Genomic DNA, 22,371 nt, shown 5'->3' on the forward strand with positions numbered 1-22,371 from the left:
TATTAAGTCCAATAACTGACGAAACAGACTGAAATGTTTCCCCTCGAGTCCTAAGTGTCATTTCACTGGACTTAATGGGTTACAGATGCTTCAGTATGTTTTTTTTCTTCAGGGTGCTCAATGCGGTAAACAATCAGAGCAGCTGAATCGCTTTAAAATTGGGTGAAATGATTTTCCTCCAAGAACACACTCCACACAAGAGAAGGTACAATAACATGAAATATATACTGAACAAAAGGTGTATGTATGGTAATTAAGTACATGGTGTTTTGCACATGATGTGGTCAGTAGCCATGTTCTCTTGTGTGGTGCTATCTCTAACTTTTTTTCTTCTTGCAGAAAGTAGTGCTTCTCTTATTCCAGTCTACTCTAAAAAGCTTGGAGAAAGATGCACTGATCCGCTGCATGATGTGCTACTGTACCAAGTCTCTCTATTTGTTTGCAGCTCAATCTTGGAACCAAATCTACCTTTCAACGCTCCTTTGTATTCTTCCACCACCTGTGGCAACAGCAGGTGCTGATCCTCTGTCCCAGTTTGGTCTTCCCAAACAATTTTTTTTCCCTTACTTCTATAGATTCTATGTTTTTGCCAAATCAAACCACTTATCACAGAAAAATTACTAGGATGGCAGAAAAACAACAATAAGTCAGGCTAGATTGTAGCCTCTACTTTATGTTTACTACAGACATGCATGACGAAAGTAATGTGGACGATTATGATTTATGACAACATTATACTTTGTGTCGTTTGGTAAATTCACTTCAAACCTAATTTAAACACTGCAAATTCACATTTCCTTATTTCTCAAACCATCTCAAAATTTGCATTTCAGTTGAATGGAAACACGCTCACTGATCACTTGAGCCCATAGATGGATGGAAACAAATAACTCCTGTAGAGGTACATTCACACTCAATGCAGATGCAATAAGTGGAGAGAGTAATTTACGTATCATCTCTTTATAATGGCAGTTTAAGGAGGGACTTAAAGGTCAGCAATGAGAACACATTTTGATTCATATAAATGCTTCCTATTAGGCAATCAGAGTAAGGTGGCATGGCAAGAGATGAGGTGGACGCACGTTGAGACCAACAAAAGTGTTAAAAAAATCCATACCTGTATAATTCTGCTTGCCGTAACTCAATCAGGGATTGGATGTGATTCTGATATATGGTTAAGGACAGCAGAAGACTGTAATGCTTTGGTCTGAATTTGCCATATTAAATTCTCAGGTGTTCCTCTTAATTACATAATGTTGTTCTGGTTAAGTCTCTTTAAATGCATATGGAGCATTTCACACCACTCCTCCCGACTACAGGTTGCAGAGCATTTCACGCCACTTTGTCAGCAAGGTTTTTTGTTTTATGATTTATACAAAAATCTCATGGTACAGAAACCTATTCTTTTTTGAAACTATAAAATCAACAACAGAAGAACCTTGCATGATAAAAAGAGTCTGACCCAAAGCAAGAGGAGCATTTAAGAAAAATATGATCTGAATTGATGCTTTATCTTATTAGGCTACATTAGGAATTGTGATCTTAAAATAGCAAAGAAAACAGTTGGCATATATGCTATAGCCTAATGTTAATATGTATTGACAATACTCTATTGCTACTTTACAGATATCTTGTGAAATATAAAACCTACCACAATATGAATAAAAACAGAAAGGCTTTTAAGGATGCTCAGTCCAGTCCAAATTGTTTTTGATTATTCTTGTGTTTTTTTAGTCTACATTTTTGCGTGAAAGTTTACATACTCTCTCATTACAGAAAATTATAAATTCACACTAGTAAGTCAAATAACACAAAATTGAAAGAAGGAATAATAAATGTCATGATTTGCATGATTTGCTCGTTTTTATTTAATATTATGTCAAATTTAATCTATTCTGTGGCAGCTGTATTTTTCTGTCTTTAATAAAAGGGTATGTAAACTGTACATTTACTCTGTTCTGAGAGTCTCAATTTAAAAAAGAAAAAAAACCCACGGAGGTACTGCGAAAAGTTTTGGTTGATTTGACTTTTTTTTTTCATATTCCCCCCTGCTATTTTTTCCACTAATTGAAACATCTTTAAATACACATTAACATGAATTCAAAACACTGTAGTGAGCAGAAAAATGGAGGCAGAAGATCTCTCTCAGCCATCATTGCACGCATTCAGCGACACACAGGAGATCTTTCAAGCTGGGCACCGTTTCATTCACAATACCTGTCCCATCAAAGAGGAATCAGAAATACTTTAATAATCCCAGGGCGAAATTACTTTCGTTACATTACTCCCTATGTAATAGAGTGTAGGACCATTTTGATGAAACACAATTTCATACAATATATATAATTAGGGGGTCCCCGCTCCATCTCACCATCAGTTTGGGGGTCCTTGGCCTGGAAAATTTTGAAGACCCCTGCCCTACAACATAAAACGTTCTTAAAACCTCTATACTTTGGCCTGAATACAGAACTAAACACCATAGAATTATAGATGAAAACTATTCCAACTTTTAAGTCTTGCTCTTAATTGCAGCTCTAACAGAGCATTGTTTTTTACATGCATACACAGGAATTTTTGCAGGAGAATTTTACAGTTAAAAGCAGATCTTTTTATTTAGCATGGTTTCCTAATGCTCCAAATGAAAGCAACTGTTTAACAGCTTCTTCAAAAAAGACAGTTATCCTAGTTTGTAGCCATGACTCAACCATGCTTCAGCTGAATGAGCAGGAATGATAGTTTCCTGTTTTTACCAGCTCATGGTTTTACAAGCTTCAGAGAGTTAACCTTGCTCACTGCTTCTGAGTTTGACTTTTTATATATATTGTTTTAGGAAAACACCACCAACACCAAGTAGAAACGCTGCTTTCTACTTTGTGTTTTTTATTTTTTCCAATAGATTTGTGTCCTTCATTACTTAGCCTATTATATGGCTTTCTCTGCCATTGTATATTCCCTCTGTTTCCTTCAAGTGCAAAGTACTCTTGTCACTATTGTGTTTTTTCCCTTTCCTCTTCCAGTGATTCTAGGTTATGCTATGCTTTTGTAGAAAGGGCCATTGATTTATCAATATTATCTCTTGTATGTTTATTTGTTTTTCATTCCCATAGAAAGTACCTTTAGCTCAGTACTTCACTGTGCCTCCTTGCCTGTTGTAGCCACTGGCAATGCCATACAGTCAATGACAACATCTGCACTTTGTTCTTAATAATAATAATAATAATAATAATAATAATAATAATAATAATAATAATAATAATAATAATAATAGAATGTATTGATCTCACATTGGATAAATTTACCTCTCCATTTAACCCATCCTCTTGGGGAACGGTGGGCTGCCATTGTCCCGGGGAGCAATCCTTTAAAAGCAATCCTTGCCCGATGCTTCAGTTTCAATATCTGTCTCTCAACTCAGTTTAACTGAGGCTGCATAAATAGCTTGCCAGAAAAAATGACAAAACAAGCTGAATTTGTGCTATATTTAAAGTTATAATTAGACTGTTAATAACTAGATCTAAAATCCATCACATGATTGTATAGATATGAAAACTTGAGCTGAAGTTACTTACAGTATATATCAAAAGAATAGACTGACAACTTCATATCATCTACAAACTCAGCAGCCAGATTACATAAGCTGGCAACTTCTGGACATAAAACGGGGATCTGCTAATCAAACTTCAGTATAATGCATAAAATATTACAAGCTTAAGAAAATTGACAAAAAAAACACCTATCGCTAAAGGTTAGATAGCAATTAGCTATAACATCCAAAACCCTTCAGAACTTTCAGTAAATTTATTTTGATCAATTAACTTTCCTCTAGAAAGAAAACTAAATACATGTGTGTTACTCTACAAGAGGTGCTTTCTGATATGGAACTATTAAAACTAAAAGTGTTTATAGCAAAAAAAAACAAAAACAGAACTAATTTTATAGAATTAACTTCATACCAAATTCAAGAATGTTTTCATCTCATGCACAGTATTCTGAAGGTGTGTTTGTTTGAGGTGTTGGCACAGCAACAGTGGCTACCCATGGAATATAACACCAACATATAAAACTCATTATAATCCTATGTGAAGTTCTCACTGGTGTTTGCTCAGCTTTGCTTTTTCCACTCACACACTTGCCTCTCTATACACTCCTAGCAGACATTGCTCAAAACTCACACGCTGCACCTCCTCCACTGTCTTTTCACTTAGTAACATGGGAGTTTGTTTAGTCCCTTCTCTCTACCTGTCAGCACCTCCCATTGCCAGTGATACACTTAGTTTATATTCATTTTTCCATTGCAGCCAGTTCAAGAAAAAGAAAGCATATTTCAAACACCAGAGCCTAAAATAAACCCTCTGAGGAAATTATTGACTACCTTTCTGAATTTCACCATCATCACTCCCTCTTCTGGCTTCAGAGTGCAGCTCTTCAATTTACCCTTAGCTGATACTTCTGCTTGTTTATTAAACATAATAGCCTAGAAAATGTTAAACAGTTTAAAAGAAACATAAGAAAATGCTATTGCAAATGTAGTCTTGCTTTAGCCATGCACTCATTGAAGAAAACTAACATGCCAGGATTTTATTAGAAGTAAGTAGTGTCTTTGCCTACTTGCACAACTGTATCTGTAAAACTGGCCCAACACATAAACTCAAAGAGTTTGTTTTAAATTTTTAGTTCATTTGAAGCCTATATTTTTTATTATATTCAATTTCTATCTATCAAAATATTAACATCACAATTCACAGCCTTAACAGAATATAATGGCGATAAATTGATACCAACTAGTACCGACATTTCCAGCTCTAACTGCACCTAAGAGAGACATGCTACATGAGGACTATGATAGGTAGATCACACCAGTTGTTACGCTTAAGGATAAGTGCTCTCATAGCAGAGATCCTTAAGTTCACAATTAACAATAATAAAAAAAAAAAATATCAAGCTTAATTTTTTTAGTCGGTCTTAACACTAAATACAGTTACAAGATTTTTAAGTTTTGGACGTCACCACCTGATGTTGCCACTGCTGACACATAGATACTAAAGATTTATTATTACAGATATTTTTTTAAATAAGAAAAGCTAGAAAGACACTTGAAGAGAGTGGACCTCCACCAAGCATCACATTTTGCCCCATATTGTGACTTATACCTAGAGTTAAAACTCGCACATGATCTGGATAAGTACCAATTTTTTAATGAATTGTTCCTTGGTACGAGGAACTTTCCTTAAAACCCTTTACTTTATACATAAGAAACAGCATGTTTCTGCAGCCTCGGGTGTTTGTTCTGCTCTCACCTTCTTCATGGCTCATCTTCCCTGTGTTTTTGTCTTCAGAATAATACTTCTGGACTGTTTTTAGTCCAATGTGGAAGCTGTCAATAGTAATTGCTGCTACTCTCTGTTTTTTTCTTTTTTTTTTCGGGGAGCGGCAGGGGGGACTGCTGGGTTCCACCAAATAATGTCATAGAATCCTTTAAAACACTCCTGCATCTGGATTATGATATGGATCATCACCAAAATTATTTGGATTGTTCCTTAGACTGGGGTGCACCTTTGGTAAAAATGTCATTAAAATCCATTCATAACCTTTCCAGTTATCTTGTAATAAGATGGACAGACAAACAAAGACTAAAACTCAACTAAAATATAAACTCCTTAGAGGAGGTGATAATAAATATCAGTTCAAAAAATGTACCAGTCATGGAGCTGTCAGAAAGCATTAATCTAGAGGTTGAAGCAATACATGTTAAAACTTGATATCTAATTTAGAGATTCCACTTATGCAGAAATGTTAAATAACTATACAAAATTTCAGATGAGATCATTTGTCAAACTATTTTTACTGGATACTTCAGGTATTATTTCTTTATGCTTAGCAGCTGTCATCCAGTTTCTATTTATGAACCAGTAAAGCTGGACCCATTTTTCTACATAGTGTGCTTGTATCTATGTGCACATGCATGTCGTCTCCAACAACCTTAAGTCAACACCTATAGGAGTTTGTAGCTGCTGAACGCGTCCAGACAGAAAAGCCAAAAGCCACAATTTCTCCATCAGTCTGAACTTGCAGGTTGTGTGGTCTGATGTCTCCAACATCATAACCAACCCCCTCCCACGTCTAAGCTTCCCCCCCACTTTCCAAACTTCCTCTATTCCCAATGGTCAATATCTCTAAACGGATGTCAATCACTGGGCCCAGCTGTTTGCTTAAAACAAAGACTCCTCCAGACAAAACCACTGCTGTGCGAGAACTTTACCGACCCCAGACAGTGACAGACATGGACATGTGTCCTGGAACAGTTTAACTGTCATAAAGACAAACTACTTTGCTCACTTGAGACTAATCTGTGTGCAATAAATATAAAGGGGTATTAATCATTAAATTAAATACTGAGGTCTGCAGGAAGTTTATCTTGTTAGAAAATATATTTTTTCCCCATTTTCACTTTTTCTTCCTGTCTTCTCAGTCTTTAAGGAACCCCCTCCACCACACACACACACACACACACACACACTTTTTTTGTGGCAAGGTTACATGCTTTTCTTTAGAAATCTTGGATGAACTTCAGACCACCCGGTCCAACTTCCATCTGGGATATCACAGCCAGGTCCATGCCAAAGCTCAGAGGAATGTAAGCGTGTGGTGTTTTCCCACTGACCCCATCTATTCTCTGGCTGACATTATGCTCCATAGCTTAGACAAAAATAATTGGAGAAATCATGAATCAGTGTTGAATGACTTAGTGTGTCAGGGAGTCTCAAGACTTATCCACCTCCATTAAGTTTATGCAAGAATAAATCCAGTACCAGCCACCTACTTTTTATGGGGATACTGTTCATTCTTTTAATTATTGAAAAAATAAAGAAGAGAAAAACTATATACTAGGCTTCAATTAAATGTAATCCTGCCTGAAAGATGTTTTAATTCAGTTTATTAATGTAGCACCAGTTCATAACACCTTAAGGCACTTTACAAAGACACTTAAATTATACAGACAGGTTTAAAAAAAAAAAAAAAAAAACTTCTACCTTAGGGAACTCAGGAGATTTTGTGGCGTTATTGATTTGTAGAGTTTACTCCTCCTGGATGAGCATGCAGGGACTGTGGTCAGTCACTTGCATTGTATCATTGACCTTGCAAAAACTCCTCATAACAAGCATGCATGTAGCAACAGTAGAAAGAAGAATTCCACTTTATTGGAAGAAATGCTCCAGAATCGAAACTTAGTTCAGTTTGAACACCCATATGCAACGATAGAGTGGGAGCTTAAAGTCGCAGGGAAGTCATATTTAAAATTTAAATCATTCTGGCTTAAACATGTATATAAATGTTCTCTTTATCAGACCATGTTGTCCCAAAAGTTAGAAAATTACTATTAAAAAAAAATCCTGTCTTAAAATCTGTGGGGGGTTTTTCCTTCGTTATTTTATGCAGGCCAGTTAGTTATACGTCAGCTTTTACACCTAAATTTGGCCAATCATATATCAACGGTCATCTGTCAATCAAATTTTTTTGGTCATATCATCTTGATTCATATGTCGCAGCTGATATATAAAATGGTTGAAATAAGAATCTATTTACTTTACAATTTAATTACATCCCAGTGTTCACGGGGAAGGACGTCTGTGTCTTCGGCAGGCGTAGAACTGATAGAACTGCCAGCGTTGTGAGGCAAGTGTTCAAACATGTACGGCTGTAAGCCTTCTACACCAAACGAAGCTTCTGCCTCCATGGCGTCCACTTCCAACTTCGTCTCCGCTTTCCTCCTCTAAATGAAAAATTTATGACTGAGGAGACTCATCCACGACCAATGACACAAAACTCTCCTCCTCTAGCATGTTTCCACTGTCCATAAGGTTCCTTGGTAGAGTCGTTACTAAGTGCTACTTAGTAACAACACTAAATTTAATTTACCATTGGGAACCTACTAGCACTAAGTTGCTAAGTGGTTAGCAAGATGCTTCCCAGACACCAGCCACAACCAAACTTGCTTGCGAACCTTACCCCACAACAATCCTTCCCCCTTGATAATCGACCAATCACGTTCACTTTATTCACTTGTGAATAAAGTCGGACACCACTCGGGAGGATTCGGAACTGCAACCATTGGAACAGCTGCTTCCCTACGACTTTAAGACTACAGGGCATTCACACACAGAAAAAACTACAACAACAAAAAGAAATAGCAGCACGAATCCAGGAGCATATTTTGTGTGAGAAAAATGTAATATTAATGACAGCAGTAGTTAAGCAGATTAAAAAAATTGGGGCCAGTATTCAAGTCTAGAAGATAGAGAGGAGGACATATATTTAGTTGTAGTAAAACCTTAGGGAATAGCTATGCCTTAGAGAGAAAAAGAGAGAGTTAACCACTGAAAGACAGGGCTAAGTGTACCAGGCATAGAGAGAGAACATGAGGAAGCAGAAAGCAGCAACCCAGCTGACAACCCCCCGCAGCACTGTATATCGTAACAAGACCCAAAAAGCAGGACACACTGCTGTGATGTGACTAGAAGACTAACATGGCCATATAGCAGTGGTATTTGAATTATGAAGTCATCAGTTGAGTTATGAGCCCTTCAGTGCTGTGGAACTGTCATGAAATCACTAGAACTGCTGAGTTTTACCGCATCTGAGAGGAAGTTGATAATCTTCTATGACTTAACAGGATATGAGCTAAAGTTAACTCATTTGCTGTCCTGTCTGATCTTTTGCAACAGAGAAAAATAAAGCATGTAGGAAAACAGCAAAAAACAGAGAAGAAACTGATGGAGTTAAGTAAATGAACATGTCTTTGCATGATATTTCAATCAAAAATATCATGAGAAGACATGTTGAGGCAAAATTAACGCACTGTATCTTGAAAATGCTTTTAAACCCTTGCATGCTCCAACACATTGCATTTTACTGGAATTCTATTATATCCCAAATCTAAGTAGAAAAAGTGTGAAATGAATAGGATACATAGTTTTTAAATGCTTTTATAAATAAAACAAATAAGTGTGGTGTGCATGTTTTTTCAGTCTCTTTTTAATAGTATTTTATAAAACTACCTTTCAAGGTATGTTTTTCACACGTTTGCTCACACATCTACACACAAGATATTGATCATTATTCAAGGTGAAATATATTTTAAGCATATAGACTTCATGCGGCACATCTGTTTACATTAATTGAAATCTCTTACCACAGATTATCCATTATATTTTGGTCTGGTCTTTGATCAGCAGTTTTCTGTTTCTCACTCATTTATCAAGACTAAATTTTTTAGAGTTCCAAACTAATAGCTGGGGATCTCTGCAGTTACTCCAAAGATACTATGAGGCTCTTGGCTTCTCTCTGTGAGATGCTCTTTTTTTTCCCCAGATTAGTAGTTTGCAAAGTTGTGCCTTGTAAGGTCTGTAGTTATGCCCTATTGTTTTGATTTTAAAATTATGTTCACCAACATTTCCTACGAGCAAACAGGGCTAATTACATATGCAATCCAACTTGTTTTGATTTTTATTTTGATAACCATGTATCCTTTCCCTTTCAGTTAACAGTGATGCACTACTTTTGTTAGTGTATGGTATAAAACATGCAAGAAAATGCATTAAGTCTTGTGACAAACCTCTGCAAGGTAGTCTTTTCTTGTGTATTTAGTAAACTAATAAAAGGGGGAGTCGCTGGGGAGACTCGCTACTTAGACAAATGCCATTTACATCCATTAATATGAAAACTGGTGGCAGAATAATTTGAAAACAGAAGTTGTGTTTGGGAATGGTAGTTGGACCATTGAGTATGATAAGAGGTTTAACTGCTATGTGACAACTCAAAACGGCTAAGGTCTGCAGGGTTGGTTGCAGTCACAATGTGACTGGCACTGACTGGGTGTGCAGCGATGTCCGCATGACTACCCTGATCTAGCCCACACCACGGCACAGAGAAGCCCTGTACCAGCACACCAACACCCCAAACGCACACAAAGTTGGCTCTGACATTAGCCCAGATTGAAGGTATTTGTTAAGAACAATGCCAAGTTTATAAATATGAGGTTTTCTTCATTATTTCTTCAAAATTAGGCCAAATATCAGAATTATTAGATTAAAGCAAGACAAGGCACATGGCTATCAAGTGTTTGTGGTGCTGTCTTTCTTTGATGAATTTCTATTTTTTTCTGTTGATTTCTATTTTTTAACTGAACATCACCACATATATTTAAATTTAACATGAGCAGTTGAATGATTTGCAGATTACCTCTTTGGAAGAAACCAGGCAATTTGGGACTTATTTCAAGTCCACAGGGAGGATTCTCATTGTAATATTATTAGGCTATTGCTGCTTTTTTATATATGAATATCTTAAAAAAACATCATAAACCCTGCTTTATAATTCTGGGTTCATACCACTGTAATCCAATGCTTAGCACATATTGTGGCCAATGCTTTGGAGCATCTCTATCATGCATTAGTGTTCAAGACCATCCCTGGTAAATTCAGTTTAAAGATAGAGAAAACTACTGATATTTTCACAATCTCTAGAAGACCAAGTTTGACACCATTAGACGGTTCACAATGGACATATTTTGAGTGTAAAAAGGCATCCAAGATCTTGACTGTGGACATTGAAATCAGACGAGCACCAAAAGCATTTTTGATGTGCTGGATGTGCTTCATGGTGTGCAGATGGGGTGGCAGGCACTGCCCTGTTCTTTTCCTTTGCTGGTCTCTTAATAACAAATACAAATAAGAAAGTGAATGGGCTTTATTTTCTGTGATGAGTGGGGGAAAAAAGTAGTTTTAAGAGGCTTTAAGTGAAACAGCACACATAACATTATCTGAGACATAATCTACAGCTGAGTTGGGAGACAGCTTGTCATATCCTGCACAAATCTGGCCTTTATGGAAGAAAGCCATTTCTCAAAGATATCCATAGAAAATCTAATTTAACATTTGCCTCAACCCACCTGGGAGACACCACAAACGTGTGGAAGAAGGTTCTCTGGTCAGTTAAAAACAATATGAAACTTTTTGGCAATAATGTAAAACGTTGTGATTCGCGTAAAAGCAACACAGCTCAAGATCCTGATGACCCCATCCACACTGTCAAACATGCCGATGGCAGCACCATCATGGTTAAAATTGATGGGAAGAAGGATGGAGCCAAATACGGGATCATTCTTGAAGAAAATCTGTTGGAGACTGCCAAAGACCTGAAAGTGTGAACAGCAGTTGGAAGATAAATCTCCCAGTTTCCAAACGCTCTCCATCCAACCATACCGAGTTCAAGCAGTTTTGCAAAGAGGAATGGGCAAAAAATTCAGTCTCTCGCAAAACTGCTAGAGACATACCCAGCAGGTGATGTTTTAAAGTATCAACGCAAGGGGGCTGAATAATTTTGCACACCTAATTTATCAGTTCTGTATTCGTTAAAAAAGTTTAAAATATCCAACACATTTCGTTCCACTTCATGACTGTGTCCCACTTGTTGTTGATTCGTCATAAAAAACTACAATTTTATATCTTCATGTTTGAAGCATGAAATGTGGCAATAGGTTGAAAGGAACAAGGGGGCCGAGTACTTTGGCAAGGCACTGTATATATACACATGCACCCATATATATATATATTTATATATATATTAGGGGTGGAACGGTTCACAAAATCCACGGTTCGGTTCGATTCACGGTTTTTGGTCACGGTTTTCGGTTCGGTTCGATTCGGTATATGTTGATTGTTACACCAAAATCCCATAAAAATGTATGGAATTAATGAAAAAATCCCCCAAAAAATAATGGATTGTAATCATTTTAAATGATCCGCGGAAACCCTGGATCATTTCCGTATGTTTTGCTGCTTTGAATTTAATCATCTCGCGCATGCTCTCTACCATCTCCAAGGGAGAAAGAGGGGAGCGGACGAAGCCACAGTGGGGGCTGTAGCTTTGCTTTGAGCAGCCGGTCTGGAGCGCAGCGGGGTGGAGAGGGGGTTGCTAACGGAGTATGAGGGATTTCGGGGTTAGCATGACATGTTGGTCATGTTGCTGTTAGCGTAAACAAAACGTGTTGCGCAATGCTCGCACACTGTTGCACTTTTATCCACAATTTTCTTTCCGCCGTCATCGTAGGTCACTCTAAATGCAAAGCGCTCCCATACAGCAGACCTATAAAGTGCTGCTGGCGCGTCTTCCAACTCCTGTTCTTTCCCACTCGCCATTCCGACACAATTCTCCACAACAACTGATTTTTTTCCCCTGCTACACCCGGCTAAGCTGCTTCGCTTCTTCTTCTTCTTCTTGTTTTCTACTGGTAGTTGGCTTTGGTCGCAGTACCGCCACCTTCTGCTCTGGAGTGTAAACGCTTCGCCTATGAGAAAAAGGAGCAGCGCATGAACCGAACGAAACACACGCGAACCGAACCGAGACAGTCAAACCGAACGGTTCAGACGGTTTTCATAAATCGTCCCATCCCTAATTGATATATATATCAATCAAACTAAGCACAAACGAGGCAGAGTCCTAGTGAACATATCATTGCCATCATTGAAGATAAAGCATCCAAGTTCCAAGAATAAATCGGGAACAGGCTCCCAATATGTGAAGCGCTCAGTGAATATCTCAGAGCATAGAAGCTGGAAGTAAAGGAACTGAAGGAACCATCATAAGAGGGGAAAAAAACCCTGCATGGGATCTACTTGATAGCTGAAGTGGGTGGTATGCGTAAATCCTACCAGTGGTTTGAGAGTACCAGACTGAAGGGCAACACAGAAGCACTCTAGTCTGGATGTGATAAAACAGAAGTAAAAGAAGGATGTTTGCTTTCTTTGCAATATGGCACGTGATCACGTAGCTAAAATCTGAGGTTAGTATGATCTCACTTTCACCATCACAACACGGGTGTAAAGAGAATCCTATTGACTTGCCGCTCCAGCCACAGGATATCCTATGAAGTTGGGAAATCCCTCTATCAACGGTGCTCCCCGCCCCTGCTGCACGTCAGGGCTAATCACTTCTTAAAGCTCAGTAATGAGACGCCTGCTACCGCTCTCTGCCAGGCAATGCCAGCTTGAGCCCACACCAGTTCTGCTGCTTTAATAAGAGGTAATCACACAGGAGCTCTCCACAAACCACTGAAAGGATGCCAGCATGCACATGAGGGAGGAAAACCAAAGGAGAAGCTTTAAAAGCAATTGTTACATATCTGGGACATGCTAAAGAATGAAAACTTCTTTAAAAACATGCTGCTGGCAGATCTTCTGATAAAAATCCCATAAATCAGAAAGACTATGACTGGAATGAACACGCCTTCTACAGTATTTTTCCCCTTCATCTTTTTAGTACATTTTAAACATTACAACCGTGAACCTTTCTGCATATTCTACAGGCCATGAATGAATAAATCTGTTTGTCAATAAACGAATACAGGTTTTCACAAACCTTTTTCCAAAAAATAAAATAGGCAAAGCTTAATGGCCTTCTGAAGGACACCTAATTTAAGAAATTGACTATACATCTTCGTGTCGGATTTAATCTCATTTAGAATCTTGGTGCTCTTTGAGGACATCAAAGGTCTGTTAGAAAAAATCCTACATAAACACAAAGGAAAATAACAAATAGATTGGTGATGAAGTTATGGAAAAGTTTAAAGCAGGGTTAAGAAACATCCCAAGCTTTAGGCCCTGTTAAACTCTTAAGCCCAAATATCATGGGACAAATACAACACCAAAAGATTGCTATCCATCTAAAGTGACAGGCTAAGCAAAGGGGGCGCCTATAAGTGAAGAAATCAATTTCACCCGTTTCTCTGGAGGAGCTGCAGACATTCGAAATGCAATAAATGTGAAATACATTCATACCTTAGAGTAAATGGTTTCCCTTTTTATCAGGAAAATAGATTTAAACAACGAAAAATTAGGAAAGCCATCTTTAGAAATGCAAAATTGTAAGAAATAAATTCCCAAAAAACTGGTACAGCAAAGAGATGAAAACATATATATTCAATAGTCTTATTTTATTTCTAATGTTTATGAAACAAATAATTTTCCTTCTAATAATGCATTACTTTCTTTTGGTTTATCACAGGAAATTCAAATAAAATGATTTATTATTAAAATGTCAATAAGTTTAAAGGATATGAATACATATTGAAAAAAATCCTGCTGAAGAAAAAACTATTTTCTATGTTTACAAATTTAATTTCTACAAAAAGCTTTTACAGAGCAGAAAACAAAATCCTGTTCTTTGTGCAACAATGCAGCCTAAGGAACAAAGAAATACCACATATGATGGTAAGTGGACATCAACTTCTACATTTGCATCTATCCAGATGCTGGGATGTCTCTAATTGGTAGATTCCATTTGCATGGCTGTGGGTAGGCTTCCTGTATATGTCGCACACGACAAACTAAATTAAACAAGAGAAAAAAGGAAAAAAATTCTTGACTCAGTTTGAGGACCCGCATTCAGCAAAGTTAACAAGACCACAGAATTACATGCCTTATACAAACAAGATTTAGACCAACAAGGGCACCTCCTGAAGCAGCCATGGGTCTGAAGCTTCACAAGATAATATCTTAATGTGATGCAATTTTCAACAGTGTGAGTTTCTTGAACTTTGCAAACTCTGATGTCAACTAAACAGCAGATCGGCACCTGCCGCAACAGGCTGGACAAAAAATGGGTTTGCATTCTTGTGGTAAAGGATGACAATTTATGCGGGTGCTCGACTACGCCAGGAATCCCACCCCACCCTCTGTTGAGTGCACTATGGGCAGGAGAGATTGTGTTTATGTTACACTTACGCTCCACCGCACTCTGGAAATTGAGTATGCAACATTGACTATTTTCAGTAAATCAGTACCCAGGAGGCCTCTGGAAGACTCACGCTCATGAAATATTTATTTGAACAGGTTTGTGTTTGTGTACGTCCTCCCGAGTTGAGGCTGCAGCATAGCTGGTGTCAGGTTTCTGAAAACCTGGCCTCTGCGCAGAAATATTTTAAGGGTGTATTCACACCTGCCACATTTGGTCCCCTTTAAATGGTCTAGAGTTTGTGTCCTCTTTTCGTCTATACCTTTTATGCAAAAACGAACAGAGACCAGCCATCTCATGTCTGGACCAAACAACGGGATGAGATCCATCTAGCAAACCAAAGGACCTTTCTGGTGTGAATACACCTCGAGTCACCTGTACAGTCAGTTCTAGCACACTTCCCTTTCCTTACTTCAGGGCTAAATCTTTCACTGACTCACTATTAATTCATATTCTCTTCTTCTTGGAGGCAAGATGATGATTCTAAAGTATAACAGTACCAAAAGATTTTCCAAAACACAGAGAACAGGCTAAATTAGCTGAAAGCAGGTGTTATTTCATTAAGCTGATATGCACCATCATTTTAACCACGGTACAGGTGCCATGGCATTTTATCTTTAACGTACATTACCTGTCTATGGCAATACCTGCAAAAGGAAAGGAGTAGGTGCCACAAACAGGGATACATTTATGTTTGTCCTAAAAATGTAAGTCAGAGGCAAACGAAAGCTGAAGACTAAATCAGAGACAGAGAAAGCCATTGATGTAAGTATGCAAATAGACTTTTTTTTAGTAGTGTTCACAACTAGGTTTGGATGATAAGTGCCACCATTTAACTTTAATCTTAATGCTAACTAGTTTGAACTGATTTAAAGGAAGCATGTGCATTTGAGTATTCAAAAAGAAGTTTTCCTTTTCTCTAATAAATTAGTGCAAAGACAAAACCCCAATTCAGCTGGTGACAATTTTTCACATTTGAGAGTTACAGGCCCTTGGGGGGACATTTCTTGTGTTCTCTTAATTCACAGGTCCCTTAAACCCCTAGATCCTGAACAGATCCTACCATAAATTTCAATTCGCTATAAATACCTCATGTCTAATCACTCTGCAGTCTAACGCAAAATCTGTGCATCCATGAGGGATTATTTGCGACAAGAAACAAAACAGACGGGTAGATCCTACTTTGCAAACTAATTTCAGATTAGTAGCTGCATAGGTTCCTATGACATGCCGAGGCCCCTTAATAGCAATGTAACTCTCACACTTAATAAACAGCTTGAAAATGTATATTTTGTTTACAAGAAAATATTCACTTTTCAAATGTACCCTACCAATTAGATGTTTAGAATGTTTAACCATTTATCAAATTCAATTTCAGATTTTTTTTGTGAAATTTGACAATTTAAAAAAAATAACAAAGGAAAATTGATTCTACTGAATGTATATTGAGACAATTGACTAACACTCAGGTCAGCTGAGAAAAAATGCATTACTGATTTACATCTTTAACTAGAGGGGGGCTGCATCTGTTTTTATTTGAGAACATAGAATTCAGTCCAAAATCGCACAGTTCTCTTTCAAATCCTCAATGGTTTGAAATATGCTCTGCACTCACTCCAAACAATGTTTCTACATTAAGATTGAACACCTCTTACACAAGCATTCTTCCCTCCTTTTTGCATTTGTTTCCTTCCGTTTAAACATCCCCCCCAAGAGAAATGCAAACCTGCTTACCTCCATCTGTCCTCTGCTGTTTTTTGTTGTTTTTTTCTCAGTCAAATCAGAGAAATGTGCCACTGTGACATTATGGATGTTTTAGCAGTGAGCATCTTTTATCCATAAAATTCACTTCAATTAATGACAAACTACTGACCAGCAATAGCTTAGCACAAGGCAATCAAAAAAGGAACAAAAACTTCATGTTATCCAAGTTGTCAAACCTAGAAGGAAACAAAACATTTAACCTCACCTATCACAAGAAAACCATCCACTCAAATTGTAGCTTAAAAAACTTTTATTGAAAGCATGCGCCTAGATCCACAATTCAAACCTATTTCACTTGTTCAAGTTTATTGATAAGCTGTATTGGTTTATTAAAGTTTGTTTAGAATGTCTTTAAGTTTATAAGCTACATTGAATCTGAAGTGTATTAGTGAATGGTATGTAACCATCCTGGTTAATATCTTAACACGTGTATTCCATTCAGTTTTTAAAAAAGGATGGGCCTTTTTCTGGGATGTTGGTGGCATCGAAGGGCTGGCCATTTACTTCTCTCAGTGTTTTACTTTATTTTTGGTCATTTTATACCCAGTTTTATGGGTACAAAATGGAGCGAACGTTTCATACCCACTTTTATGTATGAAAAAAGAGGAATATTTACATCTATACACATTTTTTTAAACTAAAATAAATAATCAGGCGACTGCAACCTTAAAGGGGAACACAGTTTTTTTTTGTTTGTTTTTTATTGGGCCCTTGATTTTACAATATTACATCATGTTCTTCTCACCCATATAACCCATATCATTTGGAGCTGTTCTGAAGATATTTGGTTTTGTTATATCCAAGTAACGTCTTCCTATGGGCAACGAGTTGAAGGCACAAACTAAACTGTTCATAATTTATTCTTTATGGTACGCCAGCATTCATAACATGTAGACGAATAACTGTCCCCCAGACATCCGTAGTTATATATTTTATATCTATATATATATATATATATATATTTTTTTTAAAGCAAGTGGATTGTGTATGACGTCATAGATCCAAGATTGCTTGGATCATTTGCCATTTCGGTTGGTTCAGGGGACTTAATATTGCGTTTCATCCAATCTGAAAGAAGATTAAATGAAAGCGGAATTCAAAATAAAATATGTTGGAAAAAGCCTCAGATTTTCATATGCTGGTATAAAAATAAATAATTTGTACATAAAATTGCTTAACTCACAATTAAAGTCTATGATTTTAAAAATGTTAATAAATTACATTAGATATGTGATAGTACAGAGGTTGATACAGTGATACATTTCTGGCCAGGGGTAATTTGTTTTTATTTGTTTACTTCCTGGAGATTTGAAAACCTCCTGTTCAAGGGAGGCTATACAGCCTTGTGTCTGTCTGAGAGTAAACGTGAAAAAATGAAACTGAAGGAAGGAGGCATTAGTCAGAGTTAAGTGGAAGTCAAAATTGTAGTAACAAGCATTCCCTGAGAATAAGCTGCTTTTTTCCCCACCCGCCTCTTTTTAAAATTAAAACAAAAAAAAAAACACTTTTATGCATATGACATGACTCATAAAATTTTCTGAATGCAAATGAACTTCCCCACACGTGTTCCAAATGTTGTTTAAATTTGAGAGGAAAAAACAAACAAACAAACAAAAAAACAATGAACTTAGCTCTGCGAGGTTTATACTGGATGGGGGGAAATGTTCTATGCAAGCTGAGTAGAGCCTTCAGCCGCCGGCTCAGTTCACTCACTCATATTGCTTTATTGTTACCAGCTGTTGGCTCTGAGGGGTTGACAACTCCAACTCACCTTTCGCTGCGCTCCGCGCGCCTGCTTTCCCGACTCCACTCGGAACATGATTTTACAAATAAATAATAAGGAGCGGTGTATTCAAATGAAGCTCTGAGAGTAACTTTACAATGGGTTCTGGCTTGATTATCGGGGGAAACAGTGGAGGTGAACCATATCGAGCCAACATTACTCCCTTTAATAGACGCTGAAACTGCAGACAACCTGCGGGAGACACCAGCTGCGAGGCCTCACAGTGACACCCCCACTCACCCTCTCTCATATTGCAATATAAATTCAAACAGAGCAATCCCTACAGTGCGCATCCCACTGTTCTCAAATGGAGGAAAGGTAACCTGCTTTTGTGATGGAGGAACCAATAAAATCAATGAAATGAGCATTATATTTATTGACCTGACTACTGTGGGAATGTGTGTGTCAGTTCTTACCCGAAGTAAGCTGTGGTCGGTCGAGGCAAGCTGAGAAGATGCACTATAACTGTGAACGATAACCATCCCAGGAGTAGGTGTCCATCCAGCATTTTGCTGCGGCTCCAGGGCAGATCATTTCGTTTCTCCTGAGTAGCTGTGTAAAATCCCTGGCTGGAAGCTCAACACTTCTTATACAGAGGGGAGCGCTCCTCCCATGCACATAGAGAGAGGAGAGAGAGAGAGAGGGATGGCAATACATGCTGCACTGATTCACAATTACCTCTCAGGTTTCACTCATATTTTTTAACCCCAGTTTGACTTAATTTATGATTAAGCGACACAGAGGCGTAGACAGAAATTTTTTATAAGGGTGGTTGAAAGCGGATAGGCACCAGAACCTCAAAGTCAATCTCAACTGTTCCTACAAGAAAATTAATGAGTAAAACATCTGTATTTTTTAAATAAATACAAACTATACTTTCCTACAGCCTTTGCTAACAAATAGATGCATATATTTACACGTCCGTAATCTAGATAAATGGTATAGTGGATAAAACTTTCAGTTTTGAATTCTGGGGCATAAATCTTTTTCATTGTCATTACTTACCTACTTGTATTAATAAACATTCTGCATAAAATTGATATTTACAAGCACTGATATCTTGATCATTTGATAACTTTTTATTAAAATAGTTATTTATCTATGATTTCACTCAAGACTCCTAGATGACTTACAGAGACACATAATTTTCTCTTTACCCCATAAAACACAAAATCTAGTTCTGAAAAGAACATGCATTCTGTACTTATCTTTGATGTTAGTATATTGATGTGTATGAGTAACCACAAAAAATTCAAATGTTTTGATTATATTCCACTTGAGAGTATTACTGCAGCCACCATCTCTATTAGAGGGGAAAAAATGGTAGGGTGGCCACAAGGGTGGCCAATGATTGACTAAGGGTGGCCATGGCCACCCCTGGTCCCCCCCATCTAGCTCCGCCGCTGGTGCGACAGCTTTGTCTGTGTGGGTAAGGGCGACGAGTGTCATTCTTAGCGGAACTGGCATGTACAATAAAATGCTTTCAATCAGACAGTTTATTTTCACAAAGGAGCAAATCCTGCTGTAAGCCGGAACAAACTGCTGTAATGCTGCTTGGTCTGTACAGCATTCCTTATTTTTAATGACTTAGCTTTTAAATTTTAGTCTTTTCAGTTAACAATTAAAAGTCTGACAATTGTTTTCTTTTTACAGATTCAACTAACTTTATATTTAAAGCTAAAGGTAGACAGACAGACAGCAGAGGTGTAGCCAGAACATTTTTATAAGGGTGGCCAGGCAATAACCAATGTACGCCTAAGGAACCAGAACCTTAGGGTCAATCTATATACTGATCCAACAGGAAAATGAACAAACACAACATCCATATTTTCTAAACAAAGATAAACTATACTTTCCTACAACCTTTACTAACAAATAGATGCATATATTTAAACATCCATCTAGATAAAAGTTCTTGTGGATAAAGTAATTTCAGGTTTGAGTTCTGGGTCAAACATATTTTCCATTGTCATTACTTACCTACTTTTATCAATAATCAATAATCATTCATTCGCCCCTGACAGACAGAAGGACAGAGGTATTCTTACTTATTCAGTGCATTAGAATACATAAATAAAAACTTTATAGAAACTGAATAATATAATACTGAAGCAATGCTTAAATTATTTGAAATGACTTAGACTTATGACTTATTATATGCAGAAGGTAAAACAAATGAAGTATGAAAGTCAAAATATGAATTTCTGAAAATTCAGATCTAAAATGCAACTTAAAAGAGAAATAAAATCTATTTTGAATTTTAAAATTTGTTTTCTATTATCTTTTTCTTCAGTATTTACTTGATATAAATTTCCCATAAATAGATCATAATTGTGATATGAAAGAATAAATACAAATGGTCTTCTAAACAGTTTTTTTCACATATCCAGGTCTCAATAGCTTACCTCTCATTTTTGTATTAGGTCCCCCGGAGTTATTACTTTGCATAACAATAGCAACTACAGCTACACATCATTTGGACTAAGTCTCAACAATTTTAGCCAGCTTATATTCTAAAATAAGTCTTCTTTGCGCAATTTTTCAAAGCAATACAGAATGGGTTGCGTGTCTATGAACAGCAATTCTTTAAGGCTTCACTTTGCATATTTCGGTCTAAAGTGGATCTCTGCTCTCAGTTTAAATCTTTTCCACATACCAACAGTTTTATTCAAAGAATTGCCTCTATTTATCTCCATCCTTCTTCTTATTAGCTTTCCATCAACTTCAGCACCTCAGATTATCTGCCACTGCAAAAAAACTGCTTAATTATTATTGAGACTAATATCCACATATCATCCATCTTTTATTCTGTAACTTTTTAGTCAATTGTTTGTATTTCACTGAAGTTGAAGTTTATCCAAGAAAGCAATTCTTGAGTCCTGAGTAAAAACCTTTCAATAGCATAACTATTAGTCAACATTATGTCAGGACAATCCTCGATGTTTGCCATAGAAATACAGAGAGGTATTAAGATGATTTCCTTTACATCTTAAACAATGGCTGACCCCTTTACTGACAGTTATGTTGATTAAAACTCTGTACAGCCTTTAGTTGTAATGTGAGTTAATTATGAGTTGAAATGCAGCAATTTAAACGGTTATAATCATTCAAAAATTTAACATTTTGAAAGAAACAACTAAAGTAAAGGCTTCGCAATGGATAGAACATTGAAGAATCAGTTAACTCTTATGTTTTCTTTTTAATCAAAATGATTTTGATATTTATGAGGCTACTTGTTGCGCCACGTGAGCAGGAAGCCTGTTTTATTTGGTTTCCCTCAGTTCTGAGTTTTCATTGTTGTCTAACTATTGTAAGATGTATTTTGAGATTTGTTTTTTCAATCTGATTGGTTGATTGACTTTATTGATCTCACAGTGGAGAAATGTACTTGTTACTATTGGTTTCATTTCCATTTTGTGTTACTCCAGTTTTTTTTTGTTGTATTTGAGTTGTTAGGTATTGTTTGTCCTCTGCTGCCCTCGTGTGTCAGTCTTTTACATAGCTACCTTCTAGACTCCTCTGTCCACACCTGCTCCCAATCTTCTGATTATCCTGGTCTTTGTTCAGTCTCCCATTTATACACCTCATATTCACTCACTGTTTGCTGGTTCCTTGTTGTTGTTTTGTTACTCTGTTGTCCCCGTGCTTCCCTTGTGAGTTTTCCACTGAGGTTTTCTTGTTTTTGGTTATCAGTATTTTTTTTTACTTTTGCCCCTGTTTGCTTCTGGATGTTTATTAAATCTACAATACTCACTGCTGCCTCCTGAACTCTGCATTTGGGTCCTCAAAACCTCCTCTTAACCTTGACAATTGCACAGGGTATCAAGTGGTAAATTGCACATTATACATTGCACAAGTTATTGCCATTGTAGTGTTGCATTGTAAAGTCTGGTTGCAGCAGGGATGAATGTCAATATTATGGAGCTCACTGTTTTGGGGACAACTTAGTTTTTTTTTTTTCTGTACTGCACCTGGTTTCAGGAAGGCCTGAGTGGCCATGTCCCTATCATTAGTTCTTAGAAGCCCTGCTTTGT

The 22,371-nt window shown here is 37.1% G+C and overlaps 1 protein-coding gene across 1 annotated transcript in view; it reads right to left on the reverse strand.

Moving 5' to 3' along the window:
* The window catches only part of LOC107101620 (protein Wnt-9a-like), a 33,800-nt gene extending 14,924 nt beyond the window's left edge, over positions 1-18,876 (reverse strand). Inside the window, exon 1 of the mRNA XM_015400609.1 lies at positions 18,754-18,876. Coding sequence (XP_015256095.1) covers positions 18,754-18,845 — 92 coding nt within the window. The 5' untranslated portion in view covers positions 18,846-18,876. The remainder of the gene's footprint in view (positions 1-18,753) is intronic.
* Between the last annotated feature and the right edge of the window lie 3,495 nt (positions 18,877-22,371).

The sequence above is a fragment of the Cyprinodon variegatus genome, unplaced genomic scaffold, assembly GCF_000732505.1.
Source record: "Cyprinodon variegatus isolate N-32 unplaced genomic scaffold, C_variegatus-1.0 Scaffold1124, whole genome shotgun sequence".
NCBI classification, from domain to species: Eukaryota; Metazoa; Chordata; class Actinopteri; order Cyprinodontiformes; family Cyprinodontidae; genus Cyprinodon; species Cyprinodon variegatus.